This window comes from Phallusia mammillata, chromosome 4 (assembly GCF_965637545.1).
Source record: "Phallusia mammillata chromosome 4, kaPhaMamm4.hap1.1, whole genome shotgun sequence".
NCBI classification, from domain to species: Eukaryota; Metazoa; Chordata; class Ascidiacea; order Phlebobranchia; family Ascidiidae; genus Phallusia; species Phallusia mammillata.
Window position 1 is genome coordinate 4,271,389 of NC_137255.1, and position 17,327 is coordinate 4,288,715.

At 36.4% G+C, this 17,327-nt stretch overlaps 1 protein-coding gene across 2 annotated transcripts; it reads right to left on the minus strand.

The window, feature by feature from the left end:
* Nucleotides 1-1,532: 1,532 nt before the first annotated feature.
* Nucleotides 1,533-16,497, minus strand: LOC145223139 (striatin-interacting protein 1 homolog). Of its 2 annotated transcripts, XM_080089485.1 has the most exons (17): nucleotides 16,215-16,496; nucleotides 15,614-15,707; nucleotides 14,374-14,532; nucleotides 13,830-14,008; nucleotides 12,565-12,692; nucleotides 12,041-12,220; nucleotides 10,744-10,821; nucleotides 10,500-10,649; nucleotides 9,614-9,846; nucleotides 9,018-9,165; nucleotides 7,919-8,082; nucleotides 7,050-7,176; nucleotides 6,327-6,462; nucleotides 5,631-5,770; nucleotides 4,716-4,920; nucleotides 3,326-3,512; nucleotides 1,533-2,524 (listed from the first exon to the last, which is right to left on the minus strand). In XM_080089485.1, the coding sequence occupies exons 1-17, from the start codon at nucleotides 16,363-16,365 to the stop codon at nucleotides 2,413-2,415; spliced, it is 2,571 nt and encodes an 856-aa protein (XP_079945611.1). In that variant the 5' UTR covers nucleotides 16,366-16,496; the 3' UTR covers nucleotides 1,533-2,412. The 2 variants fall into 2 exon arrangements, with proteins under 2 accessions (XP_079945611.1, XP_079945612.1); XM_080089486.1 differs by lacking the exon at nucleotides 1,533-2,524 and having other exon boundaries at nucleotides 3,450-3,512; nucleotides 4,672-4,920; nucleotides 16,215-16,497.
* Between the last annotated feature and the right edge of the window lie 830 nt (nucleotides 16,498-17,327).

Sequence of the window (17,327 nt, forward strand, 5' to 3'; positions counted from 1 at the left end):
CCATACGGGTCAAAATGGAACACTTGGTCTCGTTTATGTAAAGATTTATGAAAATAGACAAATTAAATCATCTTAAAAATAACCTGCCAATTCACAAATCCAGTTCCTTCAGCCGAATGATGAAGAGAAGTTACCAATTAAATATAATAATCCGAATCACTGGGGTACAACATAATAAATGTCAACAGCTAACAATTTTCTTATTTTGTGCAAAGTTTTGCATTTCGCAAATCTTTTTATTGTCAAGATAAAGCAAACTGCCTAATAAAAATTTATTTGAAACAAAATTTACAAAAAATTATTGTACATTTCTGAAAAGTTGCGGATTAATTACAACGCTAACCTTTGGCTTTTTCAAGATCTTCTGGTTTGGTAAATAAAAAAATAAACAAAAACCGCAAATCGGTTGAGATACTCGCTTGTTTGGGTTCAAATTCAGATTCAGGTGTTAGCAACTTAATTGAACTTTAGTTTAATTCGCCATTTTTGCGTAACGTCGGTGCGCCAATATACAGATGGCCGAATTTATTATCGTAATCGAACGAAAAAAGCTGTGTCGATTTAGATCAAAATTCTATAAGTTCCGCTTTCGTGTTGCAAACAAGACAAATGTGTGTCCAGAATTTAAACAAAAAAAAATAAACTAATGTAAATCATAAAAAGCATAGTTTAAAAAATATACATCGATTTTTTTTATAATGCCTAGCTATAGCTACAAGTATAGAAAAACATGTGTTTAAAACGTAAAGTGTTTTTACAATAACGATTAATACCCCGATTCGAGGCGGGGGTTCGATGTAGATGTAGTTTTTTATTTGTTCTGGGATACAGTGGTTGGCCCTAAATTAACCAAAACGACAGCTATAGTAAAATGGCGATAACATGACAGATGTTTCTACCGACGGTAACCTAGTTTGTTTTATAGTAATAGTTATGCGAATTGCCAAATGCTGCAAGTTATCATGGGTGCATTGGTGTAATTTAACGCATTAATTCTTTGTTTTCTTATTAATCATAAACAGTGCCGGATTAAGGGTCTGCTGGCCTGCATAGGCACATTTTTATAAGTGGCCCGAAAATCAGGGTTGCCAACTAAAAAAATAGAATTATCAGTGTTGCCAAATTATGGTCCCAAAGATCGTTGTTGCAACTGGCCTGTAGGCACGTGCCTACTTTGCCTAACGGTTAACCCAGCACTGATCGTAGACCTGTTTTACGACCACACCTTTGCGATATAAGACGCGAAGGTATAGAAACCAAGTGGTTACGATTTTTATGTTGCAAATTGGTAATTGTTTAATACCGTACCCGATATGTTTATTCCCGTGTTTTTGTATCTTACCACCAAAATTAGGACATTTATTTAGCGATTTTTTCAACCCCTCCCCAAAAATTAGCTGCCGAAACTAAGACACCTATCTGTAGGGTTAATAAACAGTCCTTCGTTCCGTAAAAATAGCCCTTAAACGTTTTTTCACAAATTGTGGGAAATAAATAAACTGTTGCTGTCAGGCATAATGTATAAACGAGTGTTGCTCTTCCAGCAGTTTTTATTATAAATAACCAACGATTGCAGGAAATGTTCCAGAAGTTTCTGTATCTTTTAACAAAGCAACAAAGCAACAAGGAAACATGGTACACTGATTTCAATTTGAAAGCGACACGGTAAACAGTAATAAAATATATAGCCTTATGTGACCATTTCCTATAATACCCGCTAACAGGGTTTTTTTAAGGTTTGGGTGACCGCTAAGTAGTTTTAAGAGACCGCAAGTGTTTCATTTAAATACCAAAAAATAGCCATATTTAATTTTGGGAAACCGCTGGAGAAATTTAAAACACCTTAAAACAAAACACTGCCCGCTAAACATACAACGTGGTTCTGCCGTTAAGCAATGTTTGTCAAACCATTTAGTAGTAACGGGCCCATTCATAAAATTTCTTATTTGGCGAACTAACTAATAAATTATATTTTTGAACGGAAATAAATGTGACACATGGTTGTAAGCCGCCTGAAATTGGGACCCGAACCTATATTTTTTCAAAACAAGCCCGAATTAGACCCGAAACTTACGAGGTCAGTGTAACGCCAGGTCCGAAATTAAGCTGCTTTAAAACCCAAACCCGACCCGAAAAACCCGGCTTGACTTACACTTCGGTGTTACATAAAAATAATATGAATATGAATGATACTTGTATATCCGATAAAGAATTTGAATTTGTTATGTAGTAAATAAAAATAAAATAGACACTTTGAACCAAATAAAACTATACTACGGTCTCCTTGGAGGTCAACGAAACCCGTTCCGGGAGCGTTACCTTGATGGGAAGTAAAAAAAAAGTCATTTTGGTATATTATTAAAAAGGGCCGTTTTTTGCGAGTGATGTTTCGGACAGGATCACTTATGATATTTATTGCACACACGGCACATTGAGTAGCATATCCCAGTCGGTGGTAGATTGGTAAACTTCTCTCTCGAGCCAAACGTCGTATGACTTTCGGAACTCGACTGGAAATTCAACTCTAAAAGCAAATACGTTATATATTAGCACAGAGTTGTAAACGGGTCTAAAATTGGAGCCCGAACCCGAATCGTTTTTAAGAAACCCGTTTAGGCCCGAAAGTTGACAGGGCTATACCTTGAACCCTCAGGAAAAACAATACAACAAACACAATAGACAATAGCCCTAAAAAGGCGTTATAGGGCTGTTGGGCAGAGTGTAAAATCGGGCCCGAATCATGCCCGTCTTTTTGAAGAAACCTAAGCCCAAACCTGACTCTGTATCAGCAACTTATTTTCACTGAACAAGAAACTTAAGCGACATTGCTCTAACTAAATGGAATCTTATGGGTTGAACAACATTTAGTCGCCAAGACAGCAGAGTGTTTAGCATATAGGCTTGTGGGTTATAGGCAGGGTTGCCATACCGTCCTTAATTCTACGACTTGTCCTTTTTTGAATTGCAACGTCTTAGAAATATACATTGTCCCTATTTGGTCTTATTTACAACACAATCAAATTCATGCTACACGTAAAAGTAAACCTAGACTTGAGCTGTCATGAGATGCGCGAAAAGTATTTCTGCGAACAAGGAGTTGCTGGAACAGACTGTTCCTGGCCAAAAATATGGCGTGTGGTATTTCATGGCTCGTATAAATGCAAAGATTTATTCAAAAACATCTGCTTCCTTTGGTGTGAACACTTAATTTTTTAGGTCTTTTTTTGGAGTCCCTGGCAATGGCAACCCTACCTAGGGATTATCAATGTCAATGATTAGCTGTTGCAAAAAACAACATAAATTGCATTACAAGTTATTAACTTACTCTTCGTTTAGTAAGGTCTGCATGTTATTATTCACTGGTTGATATTCTTCGTTCGGGCCAGGCGTAATACTGGGCGAATTCCCTACTGTGGAACCGGTGGTGTGGTATCTGCGTACATTGAAACGTTCGACACAGGCACGTAAAGCACATTCTTCTTGCTGGAAATCCCAAGGACGTGCGTCTATGTCTGTAAATAAAGATTGAATACATGATATTGGAGATAAACTGGACCAGTTCAAACAAATTGTGCCTAAAGCAGAAATTGGTAACGCTGACATGTGCAGCATACAAGGCAGGCAACGGTGCTTGCGATTTAATTTTCGGTGGGTTCACCACTGAGCCTGTGTAGCTCTGCTGGTAGAGCGCGAGTCCCGGAAAGACTCCAGTCCTGGGTTCGAATCCCACCACAGGATAGATTTTTTCTAGCCTGTGTCTTGCCTTATGGGAAAGCTGTTTTTAAAATTTCACGTTTTGGAGGCCTGTGGATGAACCGCTGGGCCATTCCGGGCCAAACTTTGGGAGGATTAACTTTATATAACTAACTATTATGAGCCAAAATTGTAAAGGCTCATCTCGTAGGTTCGAACCCCACCACAGGCTGCAGTTTTTCTAATCTATCCCTTCACAATAAATGCTTCATCAATGGCGGCTTCAAAAAGCAAGGCGTATTATAATTTATAAGCGGTGATCAATGGACTATACAAACGCATATACACTGATCCCAATATTCGATAAGCAGTAAACCTCGGTAAATGCGAAACCGTTTAGACCAGGGGTGCACAACCTTTTCGCTAATACGGCCGCATCGCAGAACCCTATAATACGGCCGCCAATTACCTGCTTGTTTTTGTTTTAAAATTTATCATGTAAAAATAGGGCTTGTCCCACATACATAAATCATCTAATGGCGCCAAAAAAGCCCAGATAATTTGAAACTTGATTCACAGGTTGAGCTAAACAGTCTGACGACCAGTCTGAGCTATTTATGACGTCATAATCTATATTGTGACACAAGAGGTGACTGTTTATTTGCATTATTTGCACACAATAGGTGTATATAAAGTATGATGCACAGGGTTACTAGGCTGAAAATATTCTTTACAGTCTTACAAAATCTATTTAAAGCAGTTTGAAAGTCAAAATATTTAGCAAAAGAGTTTTATTTACGTCACGGCCGCCAGTGCATATATTTTAATAGACATGTGCACGGCCGCACAAAATCGTCTATTCGGCCGCATGCGGCCGTACGACCGCAGGTTGTGCACCCCTGGTTTAGACCCAAAAAAATGTCCGGATTAACCGATGTCGATTAGTTAAAGACTTACCACAGTGCAATTCATTTGTACCTCAAGTTTTGTCCGAATTAGGCGAAGATCCGGACTATACTCACCATTGCCAAAAGCCCAATCGTCGTTTAGTCGATGTCGAACCTTCTGGTAAATAGCTGACATAGTTTTCATGTTGTTTTTGCGCCAACCACGTCCCAAAAACTTGGTCTGCACTTTCAAGAGCTTCAGCACATAAAGTTGAAACATCCCATGGCGAATTTTGAGCGCCCGTTTAAGGATCGGTGCCGATTTAAACACAACCAGCATCTGCAGAAAGTTAGGTTTCGGTTAATTGCATACCCGATAATCGCATATTCCGTTTTATTGCATAATATACTTTTTTGAAGGGATTGCTGATGATTGTCATAGCGTAATTTACCAGCACAAAATTTAACCACTAATTACGTCACTATATGACGTCATTTTTTGTAACGGGTCGAGTCAAGTACCCGAGTACTTAAAACCGAGTATCATTCGTTGGCTAACTAGGAATTAAAAGCAAAATTGTCTAAGTTATACGGCAAGAATCAAAACATTTGCAACTACCTAATTTCGTAAAACTTTTTTTTTCCGGAATATTTCAATCAAACACAGCGTCTAAAGTTGATTGTTATGTCATAAATATATGTCGTCATAATAACGAAGCCTAACAGTGCAAGTTAGTTTACATCTTTAGCTATTTTGTTGGAATTTGAACTAAATTGTTTTTCCAAAAAGGTTACTGGCTGCAATGCCTAATTTTATGTGAAAAAAATACAAATTATTCCTGAAAGTTAGATTTAACAAGGTGAAAATATCACACAAATATGGCCTAGCATATTGTCAGGACCAAATTAAGCCCTTTTTATCCAAACTAAAGCCAAAAATCTATTCAAAAAGCCCAGCCCAACTTACAACTTTGTTTTGGGTTCAACAGTTTTCTCAACTTTTGTTTCCCAATTTTATTTCATATCAAGGTGTAGTAATTAGCACTTTACCATGGTACGTGAATTTTTCCACTTGACAAGTTTGTTAAGGATTCGCAGAAGGTTGATGCTTGAGAAGAGATTCCTCCAACACGGAGCATTACTCGCATCCACGTTTTCAAATGCCTCCGCTGTCAGTTCTGTACGTTTGCCTTCAAGCACATAATCCGTTTGTCAAACATTAGCTTTTTATAAGGTTAGTGCTGCTCTGTTGGTTCCCAAGTCAGTGATGTGTACTATACTACATAGTGGATGCTAAACCATACAAAGATCAATCTATATTAGGTATTTTATCAACTTCACAAATCCTTCCCCCCAGAGCTTAAGTGTCTATTTCCAAACAAATTTAATCTAAATTCCGACTGATTATGCACAAAGAAAAACAAATTGAAACTTTTTTGTAATTGTACAGAACAATCCTTTTATTCGCATAATTTGTTTAATTGGATATGGATTGTAAATTCCAAACTGTAGCCATTTGTTTAAAACATTCATCCGGTTAATAGCATAATCATGTTATTGCATAAAACCATTGGCAAATAAATTTTGCAATTAACTGGATTCGTCTGTATTTACTGCACAAACATAAGCAGACTTCTTTTTTGTCTTACTAGTTCATTCCAAAAAAATTCATGCTTCTTTTAACATCATGCAAAGAAACAAAAAAATCCGCATTTTTGCATTGTCACCCAGTATTGCCTGACTCACCAATAACGCAGGCAGGAAATTCCAAGCAGGGAATAGTATTCTTCGTGATGACGTAAGCAACAATGTTTTGGTTGAAGAATTTTAAAACCAGTGGAATGCAGTTGGCGAAAACCAAGTGCTGACTTGTGTATTCAAACTGTTTCAAAAAAGTTAAACAATTTGATTTAAATAATTTACTTATAGGTTTCTATTTGAATAAGTTACTGATGATGCTTTAAATCAAAATTTATATCACTCAAAACCTTAAGGACGAATGACCTAATGTTTTTCTTGAGCTTAAAATATCTATTCTGAGCGAAAAGATGCCAGCCTAATTTAAATGTATGCATATTTTTACCATCTATTACGTTTACAGTATATATGTCAAAATCTTTTACATTTATCAAGTTTTCAATATTGTTACTAAACATTGTTTTAATGTTCTGCAATTTTATAGACAAAATGGTTTTGAACCACATAACTAATTGGTAACTGTCAAAGTTCAAGTAAAAAAAAATACATCTATTTTCTGTTGAATAATTTGTTGATACTTTTATTTCAAGTCCCATTATCCAATTTTAACCAAGTTTCAGAAGCAAAAAAATATATATCTCGTTAACCATCCGTCTCTAGCTATTCCTTAAATATGTGCTGTTTTACATTATTACCCGTAAATTACCATTCAAGGCTAATTTCTGAGTTATTCAGTGTCTTTATAACACAAAATGCAATTTGTCATTGTACCTGATATACATGATTGAGATTGAAATGCTTTAGTAGAAGTAACAGTGTTCCGGAAATTGCTTTGACAATAATTTCACGGTGTCTATTGACATCAATGCCCAATTTGAGTGAAGTAACCGCTGTTGTTCTGACCAAACAAATGTATTTTTTTAAAAACATTTTTATCATAAAACAGTAAAACCAATAGACGATAAAACCCTTGGTAAAAACACAATCAGTCAGTTTATGTAAAGAAAGATATATTTAGCCTTAGTGGTATTATTAGTTCCTTATTTAAATTTTAAATAAATAGTAGTAGAAAAAGGTCAACAGTGATCGGCAGTTAAAGCCTTGTTGTTGATGGTTTTTTTTTATGATGTACGTATTTCAGAAACTGACAGCATCAATTATGTATGTTTTTTGTAGCTGTGTAAAATATTAATGTGACATATTATTGCAGTATACACCTAATAGAATAGAAGTTTCTAGGAAAATTCCAATTTGTTTTCGTATCTAGCATATTGTGACATCATTTGGCAATTTGACAAAAACAAATTTCACACATTTTTTATCCCAGAGGTTTCCAACTGGGAGGGAATTTACTTAAATTGTGCATGTGGTTTGTAAATATACAATTTAGCTCTGGAAATATATCCTATGAAGTAGATAAAACACCCAATTTTAAATGATCTTGGTACAGTTTAGCATCTACTATGTAGTCTTTTAGAGAGGCATGAAAATGTTTTAAAATGTTAAGTGAGGAATTCGTCGATAAAGGTTGGGAACCACTGTTTTAAATAAATGTTTTATATATGTTGTATGGTCTTCTAATTGCCAAGCACTGAAACATAAATCAAATACAAATGTGAAACGTCGTTTCATCGACTTACGGCATTTCTTTTGGTAAAACATCTGATAAAATGTTGATGGAATCATTTTTGGATTTTGCAGTTGGTGCGGCAGCTAGCAAGATTTTCAGCAAAGCAATCATGTGTTGGGGCAAGTTGGGTAGCATGGCTTGATACAAACGCTCAGTCACTGTTTCTGGGATGACCTAGCAAAAAAGAGGTCAATTACAAAGTCGGAAAATAGACACCTAGGCTTAAAAAGCAGCTTGATTAAACAAAGTATTAGAAGACCTTCATATTGTAAATAACTTCTATAGTAGAAGTTTTAACAATTGTTGCTGTTGACATTAGGGCAAAAATAAAGTATTTTTCAGAAAGACAATTTTTTTTGCATAAATGAATGTTTATCAAAATTTTTCTAAACTAGTTCTAGTTAGTTTAACTAGTTAGTAGTTAGTTTTGTTCATATTAGCACGACAAAGCCATTTACCAAACTTACTAATATTTTGTTGTTTGAAAAATGACAATATTAGAATAAAAATAAATTCATATCTGGGATCAGCCCTGAAGCGTTAATTCAGACCAGCGATTACGGCGCACTCATTTCTAAATTATAGTATGTCAGGCCTATTAAAGGCGTCACAATGAAACAGGTGGTCACCAAGCATTCCCATATGGCAAGGCAAAGGCTATAAAAATGTCGTGGGATTCGAACCCACGATAAGAGCCTTTTCCAGGACTCGCGCTCTACCAAAACTGAGCTACACAGGCTCAGTGGTGAACCCGTCGAAAGTCAAATCACAAGCACCGTTGCCTGCCTTGTATACTGTACATGTCAGCTTTGTAGTACATGCCAGCTTTGTAGTAGGCAGTGGTTCTCAAACTTTTTTTTGTTTCGACACCTCTGGAAAAGTTTACTGGACTGGCGACGCACCAACAAATACAAGTTAATGAGGAAACTTATTATTAAAGTTGTGTTTATTGATACAACAACAAAAAGCCACGAAACGGAACTATTCTGCGACACCCTTGGAAATTGAAACGACGCACCAGGGCATCGCGACGCACAGTTTGAGAACTACTGTAGCAGGGGATTGCCAGATAGGCATGTGTTCAATGATAATAAGTTATGTTTTCAAACCTCTTTTTTGCCAATAGTCAGCGGGCATTTGGTGATATTGCTCTCTTGGTCCACCTGGAGGTCAGATATAGATGTGTACATGTGTTTGTTTAAGATTTTAATACTGTCTTGTGTGGGCTTGGGTAGTCCTGCAACGGTTGTCAAATCACTATGGAGAAAAAATAAATAAACAATCCTTTAAAAACAGATTGATTTGTATAAGTTGCCACCTGTTGTCATGACAATAAGTATATAATACATTACTGTTGTCTATAACAGATGCAACAATACATCATTTTCCCACGTAACCAATAGTGTGACTGTACCTAGAATTGTATTTGTACGAAAAAATGTGTCTTGTCCATAAGTTTTGGAAAACAAAAATTTACCATTTTTTTAACACACATATCCACACACCTCAACAATTTTGTTACTTCAAAAATATATCTAACATATAAAAGCATTGATCCAATACATGATAAGCTACACTGATGAGATTATGTAAGTCAGAACAGAGTGCACTGTCTGCGGCTAATCAAATATACACCTTAGGGATTTAATATACCCCTTTTACTCCACCTAAGACCTTTTATCCAAATCAATAGCCATTCTCATACCCTGGTAAAGGAAATCCAATGAACTTTTGTCTGACGAGGTTAAGGAAAGCTTCAACGTCACGTTTTCTGGCTTTTGGAACCCAGGGAAGGCCGGGCACAAGTTTAACAGTTGGAATATCAGGACCAGTTTCAGCAGACTGTGCATCTTCCTGTTCTTTGCGAATCTTGATCAGTTTTGCGGCTATTGCTGCAGTGTCAGTTGCCAACGTTGGCCCCTTGTTAGGCATTGGTGTCTAGTAAACAATGTACAATTATATACAGTATAGCTCGGTTAAACAGGATCCGGTTAATCTGGATCTTCACCTAATTCGGACAAAACTTCTAGGTGCAAATGATTTGTGATGGGGTAAGGCTTGAACTAATCGACATCGGGTAATCCGGATCTTCACCTAATCAGGACCAATATTTTGGTTCAAATGGGTGCGAATTAACCAAGGTTTACTAAAGTTAGCCAAAAAAATGTAATAGATTTAATCCAAGCAAAAGTTACCAAATGCTTAAAATATTTTTTGTTTTGTTAAATTTCAAATGTGAAAACTCCAAGGATAAATTGCCAATTTTAATTTCTACAATTGAGGTTAACTGGGATCAAAATTTACAGGAACTAAATGTAGATGCCAAGTTATTACTTGTATGTTTTTGTACTTAAAATTAGGTAAAACAACATCATATAGACAAAACGGAAAAACGTGATTTATACAATGTGTTTCACTTCACAACATTTAGAACAAAAAATCTGTGACACAAACTTAAAGAAATTTAGTCTGGTGTCATATTAAAGTCAACTGAAGTGCCCATTTATCTTTCATTATACTGCTATGCGTACATCGAAAAAATACAGAAAAAAACATAATTGTACAGTAAAAATGCGATTATCATTGTTTACCGTTACTCCTGGTTCTGGACCAGAAGCATCTCCACCACCAGTTGTCATGACAACCCCATTTGTTTCATCCAAAGGGCTTTCTTCAGGAAATCCTTGATCGACCAGTTTTATTTCATCATCGATGCTCGTCACTTTTTCCTCTTCAAATGGCTGAAATGAACACAGTAACTTGATATCTGAAAGTGGCTTGGTTTTGGCCAAATTTTATTAGACTTTAATTTAAGAAAAAAATTGAAAGACTCACAGGTTCATCAGCCTGACTTTTGTTATTTTTTTCTGCCTCAATTTCTGCATTTTCAGCATCAAATTCGTAAAGGACACTCTGAAAAACATATATCCTTAATGACACAAAGTCAATAATAGATGTGAATTTCATCCCATAAGAATATACACATACGGTTAACATTTGCTTAATTCTGTCATTTTTGCGAAGTTAACCGCACAATGTAATAATCAGAAAGTGAAAATTTAAACAGTATTCAATATATAAGCTATTGCTGCCAGGCATAGTATCAAGTACTTAAACAGTATTCATTTAGTACAAACCATTTCTTCTAAACTAGGTCAGTGCTTAATGTACAATACAGAATGTAACTCTCTTGAAAGAAAGTATTTTATTTATCTGGAATATGAATTAACTGAATTGTTTATTCACAAATCATTGGCAGTAAAAGAGGTGAAGACAGGCCAATTAAATGCCTTTGGTGCAAAATTTTCGTGTGCAAACCTCAAAACTTGGCATGCAAACTTTTTTTTTCAAAAATAAATCGTGCATGCAGCTGCCACACTCTGCAGACTGGGCTGTGGAGGTGTTTTTAACTACTCTTCTATAAGAGATTGACAGTTTTTTATGTTTTTGCTGATAGTATGTGCAACTATTAGTGATGGGACGAGCACCCGGTATTCCGTATTGAACGATTTCAGTGGTAACGATACTTGTACTCGGTATCGAAATATTTTGCCTAAATTTTCGATACCAAAGGCAGATTTACACCATAAGAATACGGGCAACTTTATGCCAATATTTGATTCGGACAGCACAAAATTGGAAAAAAGTTCTGCATGTATATATATCTTTTTCGCTATCACATGGAGATTGCATTTTTCGGCATGTGTGTGTGCACGCCTGTACTCCGACCATGGCAGAAAAATTAGCCAGTGATATACAACTAAATACAACACTATTTTTAAGTACTTGGTAATCGTACTCGTAACTCGGTATCGAAGGTATATACATGTGGTACTCGTACTCGGTACTCGCTTCAAAACCTGGTATCGTCCCATCACTAGCAACTATCAACTAATGTTTAGCACTTTTGTTGCAAACTGTGGATGTTAACAAACCGATTTTTTTAAAACCAATTTTCAAGTTTTTTTTGCATGTACTGTGTCGCAAATCAAAATTAAACTGTGCAGTGATCACAAAAAATAGTGTATAATTTGCTGCAACACATAAAAATATTAGGAAATACTGGGCTACAATTTTGGATGCAAAACTCTTTTTTTGTGATGAACATATCAGGGATTTGATTATTTCTAACCCTTCGTCCTCTCCGCTTTCCCTGAGAAGGATCCAGAAGATCTGAGGCAGAAGTTGGAGGTACAGAAGCATTCATTTCACGAACTATCTTCAATGGATCTTCGTTAATAAGAGGCAGACCAGCACCGATCCGAGCTTTTTGCTTCATGGTATTAATTTTACCAAAACCCCCAAGAGTAGTCTGTTAAAAACAGTTTTTTTTCTGGTATTTTTGTGTAGTCCAGTGCAAAAACACCCTAAAATTCATAAAAACTGAAAAAAAAGTGTTCAGATTTCATATTAAAACAGTCAATATTATGAAAACATTCAACTAAATAGAAAAATTTACTTAATTGCATAATTCCTTAATTCACACAGGCATAGGAAATTCCAACTAAAACCATTTATTAAGAATTTTATCCCGTATAATCACATGATTCATTTAATTGCATAAAAAAACATGGTAAATGGGTTATGCGATTAACCAGATTGGTTTGTGTTGGTCAATTTTTCTACGTTCACTGCAAATTAACTAATATTCCTTACCAGTAAAAGTTTCCATAGCAAAAGTAAGACTTTCTTCATTGGCATTGGTGAAGATGGTTGAGAACAAAATTTGGACACAGTGTTAAATAGCACGATCACAAGCGGCTCTTTATCATTCAGGTTTTGTTCTGTGCAAAAAAAACTACCGTCTTTTTCCGTGCATAATGCGCCCCCGTGCATAATATGCACCCTAAAAATAGCATATCGATGCTGAAAAACAGCATGTACCCATGTATAATACGCACCCAAACTTTGACTGTTACTTAAGTCCGTAAACGTAAAATTTTTTCAGAAAAAAGATCATCTTTGGGAACAACCGGATGTTATTCTGCCGGTCAGTATCATTGCGCATGCGCTAGCAAACTCGATAGCGAAGAAATGTTTCAGATTTGTGTAGGGTACATTGTGACAGCAAACGAGCAGGTGATCGAGCAAGCGTCTGATACGAGAGCATTGTGTTCGTATGGAGCGTGTTTGAAGTGAACATGTCTTGCGCATCCATTCTGCGCATCGGATCCGAATTTCGAGTTCGAATATCTAGTGCCATATAGGTGTCGATTTTTAAACTAGTACTGTAATGGCGGCCTCCACATGATATCCGGTCTGCGATGGAGATTAAAAAACAAACAATATTTGACAATAACACACCATTAGGGATTGCACCATCGCATCAAACGATGTGTCGTCAATAATGAATTTTACTGACTAAGTGTGTTGGGCAGGATGGCTGAATGTGATGCGCGATTGACAACAAACAAGAAGAAAGGTTTGATTTCAAGTTTTATTTCGCATGAGATTTTCTTCAAAAATTGTTGTACCCATGCATAATGCTCACCCCAGATTTTAGGACAATAAATTAGTTACATTTTGCGCATTATGCACGGAAAATTACGGTATGAACAACATGCGTCCAGAAAAATGTTACACAGTGCTTTTTTTATTTATCAGTGCACTGTTCAACTAGCAACTATCTGAAACACTACACTAAAAAGTAGAGAGGGGCTGAGTCGAGCCAGAACCCAACTAATCGGTACTGAGCAGCACTGTTTTTGATGCTCAGTGCTTGGCCGAGCAGTTGCACAAACTGACCCGAGCATTAAATTCGCATATTCATGCCCTGTTAACACACGATACTAGTGTTCAAAAGGGTGTCCAAGAATGAAAATGACGGTTTTTTGTGTTAAATAGGGGCCTGTACAGATTAATGCACCGCTGGTAATGTAATGGACCTACACATTTTACACCAAAATACGAAAAAAGCATACCAAGTTCCATTAGAAAATCCTTTCTAAGACCGACATTTTCTGCACTGTCACTTGAATTTGGACGCCTCAGCGTTTCCAACATTGTGTATAGAATACTGATTAATAAGCGAAGCATGCGACTGTCTTCTAGGGATAACATGGTGGTCTTTTTGTCAGAATGTGTTTCCATGTTTGTTGTGCTAAAAATAAAAGATACATTAAATATTTAAGTATGTGTTCTATTCTTCTAAATGACACTAAATATTCTCTGAAGCGTTGAGGGTGGTAATAAGAATATTAGCTCCAAATTGGTATCTGAGATTAAATGATAATGTTATGATTTTCACAAACCCTCACCCCAACCCTAATAGCCCTAACCATCAACATTTTTTAGTAGAGTTTTACTAGTAGATTGTGCATTTTTGAGTAGCCCATGCCAAAAAACTTGTATCATAAAATAACTTTGTTACATAAAGAATTTACCAAAAATATGTTTTGCGCATATTTTTCACAGCAAAAATACAACAACCAGACAATGTTGTTTATCATGTAACAAAAATCTTACTTAATTTCCATCAGAAGCAAATCTTGCACCATAGTAAACAATCCTAATTTGTACAGTAGAAAGCAGTTTTCCCGGCAGTTTGCAATCTGTTGTTTAATATCAGGGCATTCTTCATATACACCATGCACAAGATGAAGCAGCCATGTGGAGGCCACAATCCTACAAAAATGTATTAGAAACCGGTCACGTTTAAAACTGCGGGCCCACTTGGATCACTTGGCCCGCTTGGCCAGTGGTGTATCCAAGGAGGGGGGTTTTGGGGGTCCGGACCCCCCCTTTTCAAAAAGTTGTGCGTAAATTAAATAGGCCAAAATCGTTCCGTTAACCACTGTGTGATAACAGGGAGTCGTTATCTCAAAGACGCGAACCTTCAATCTCTTGTATTCGCTTGTTATCTAATCGCCAATTGTGACGTAACAAGGGTTTGATAAGGAAGTTTATGCGCTAACAATCGGAAAGTTATGTTCCGGCTAGGACGCTGGTAGCAGTTTCTTGCTAAGTGGTAACTGCACTAAGTCCAACATATCAAACTGGTTTTGCATTTGAACAATGTAAAAGTGTTAAAAACGTGTAATGTTGTGTTGCTTTGATCCGCCAAACACGTAATAGTTTGTCAAAAACATTAGATCGATGTAAATCGAGTTATGTTATTAGGGTAATTTGTTACTTGCCAGGCACAATTTATGCCTTCTGCAGTTACCACCTTTAGTGCATTCGTGACTTTGCGCAACTTAACAGTAGGATTACCGCTTCAGCAAGAGATTTAGTTCTTTAGAAATTGGACCCTGTTTTTTTAAGCAACGATTTTGATTACCTGACAGTAACGCTTATTTTGCAGCTGCAGTTTGGCTGAGTAAGCTAGATAGCAGCGGCGAAATCAGAAAACTACAAAGCTTTCGCTAAAAATACCTGTTCATCCTGTCAATTAGATGGGTAGAGAAACCGCCAATTTTGGAAAAAAGTGCTTTGCCGCATAACGCGTCGTTTTGAACGATGTGTGACATCATAATGACGTCATTAGGGATTTCCCCCAAATAAATTGTTGCCCCCCCCCCCTTTAAAACTTTCTGTATACGCCCCTGCGCTTGGCCCAGCACTTCATGCAATTGAAAAACTGCGGGCCAGCTATATCCAGTACTTGTCGCGTCTCCCGCAGGGAAAAAAGTGCTGGGCCAGTTTTAGACGTGACCCTTAGAAACATTAGTTTCTGTAAAACCACATCAAAAATCACATATTTTACCTTTCATCTTTGTTGGAAAGCTCAAGTACTTGAATAATGTGCTGGACAACCAAAGTCCTTTCTGCATTGTTTAGAGGTCCCCAGCTTGTAAATTCTGCACAATCAAAGATAATATTTAAAAAAACACTTGCCAGACTGCAGAGTGTGGCAGCTGCATGCATGATGTGTTTTGAAAATAAAAACTTTTTGCGTGCTAATTTTTGGGGTTCTTTTACTTGCTTTGCGCCTGCAAATCAAGTCTTGCACGCGAACTGTTGCACGCACGTGAATCGTGCACACGCAGGACATGTTGGTCCTGCATGTCAGGAACTGTCATGTTCTGCGGACTGGCACTTAAGTTTTCCAACTAATTCTCTGTGAATTATTGCTGTTATTTCAAATTATTTAGTATTTTTACTAAATTGGACCATTTGGCCGTTACAAATTGTCGAATTTTGGTGAATAGTAAAAAATGGACCTAAGTTTATTTTAAATTGAAACTATTTTCATAACTGAAGGTTATTTTATCATTTTCTGATCAATAATTTTATTAAATTACACCAATTGTGTAAATAACTTCCGCCTAATATACAGTAGCTTTATCTACTAAACTTTACTTTACCTTTCTCTTTCAGTAGTTTTTGAAAATTATTTTTGTTTTCTTCGTATTCTATCTCTTCTGTGTAAGTATAAAGCTCGCTGATTTCATTTTCATACGAATCACAATCGTCGTATGTAAAATTCAAATCGTGGTCGGGATCTTGGTTTGCCATGATATGAAGAATACACAACCACCTTACAACAAGTTTATCATTTTGCTAAACAGTTTAATTCACCAACAAGAAGGCAACAGATCTTCCTTTATTTTTTGTTTACAATTACAGTATTACACCTACGTGCGAATTCGGTATCGGTAATGGGATTCGGTACATATTCTTTTGCCTCATCTTATAAAATACTGTTTATATTTCTATGGATTTTAAATTTTATTTTAGATTTTATATGTAAGTTAAACCTATATAGTTAATGTTTTTGTTTCAAAAAGGTATTATTTCAAAAACATGTAAACCAACGTTTTTGTTATTGGCAGTTTTATTGCGAAGCAATTTCTGGGCATAAAATTGCAAACTACTGGGCTCGTCTGATGTAAGTATTGCAACAAATATCTGTAGGCCTAGTAAGTAAAAATGGTTGAATATTTCCGCTTGGAAGAGTTTTTTTGCGTAGCAGGCGCCGGCGTTCAATTTTGTCTCAGAAAATTGGGAGCAAGGAGCAACACTGCATATATACACGTACGCGCTATTTTGTGAAATAGCAAACAAAAAACGTTAAACAACGACGTTAACCAATTTTAGGGGTTCACATGTACGGCCCAAACAGGTTATTGGATTCGGCCAATATTTATAAAACACCAAGCAAAAGCCACAGCACTATAAGGTCACGTGCCACATCAAGCACACCTGTCATTGTCATGGGGTTAAAGACAAGCATATATAGATTATTTCCCAATGTTGGACATCGATCCTGCTGTTATTAAATCCCTTGGTTATCTCTTTTATTCTACGCAACCAGCTGTTGCTATTGTTATCAATAAAATGCTTTGTTTCGTGTGACACATTCACAGCTTATAAAACAACAAATGACTGTTTCTAGGTTAGAAAACCTGAAACCGTGATAATTAACTGTGTGGTGTAATTTGCGATTAACAAGGCTTACGTTATTGGTAGGCGTAACG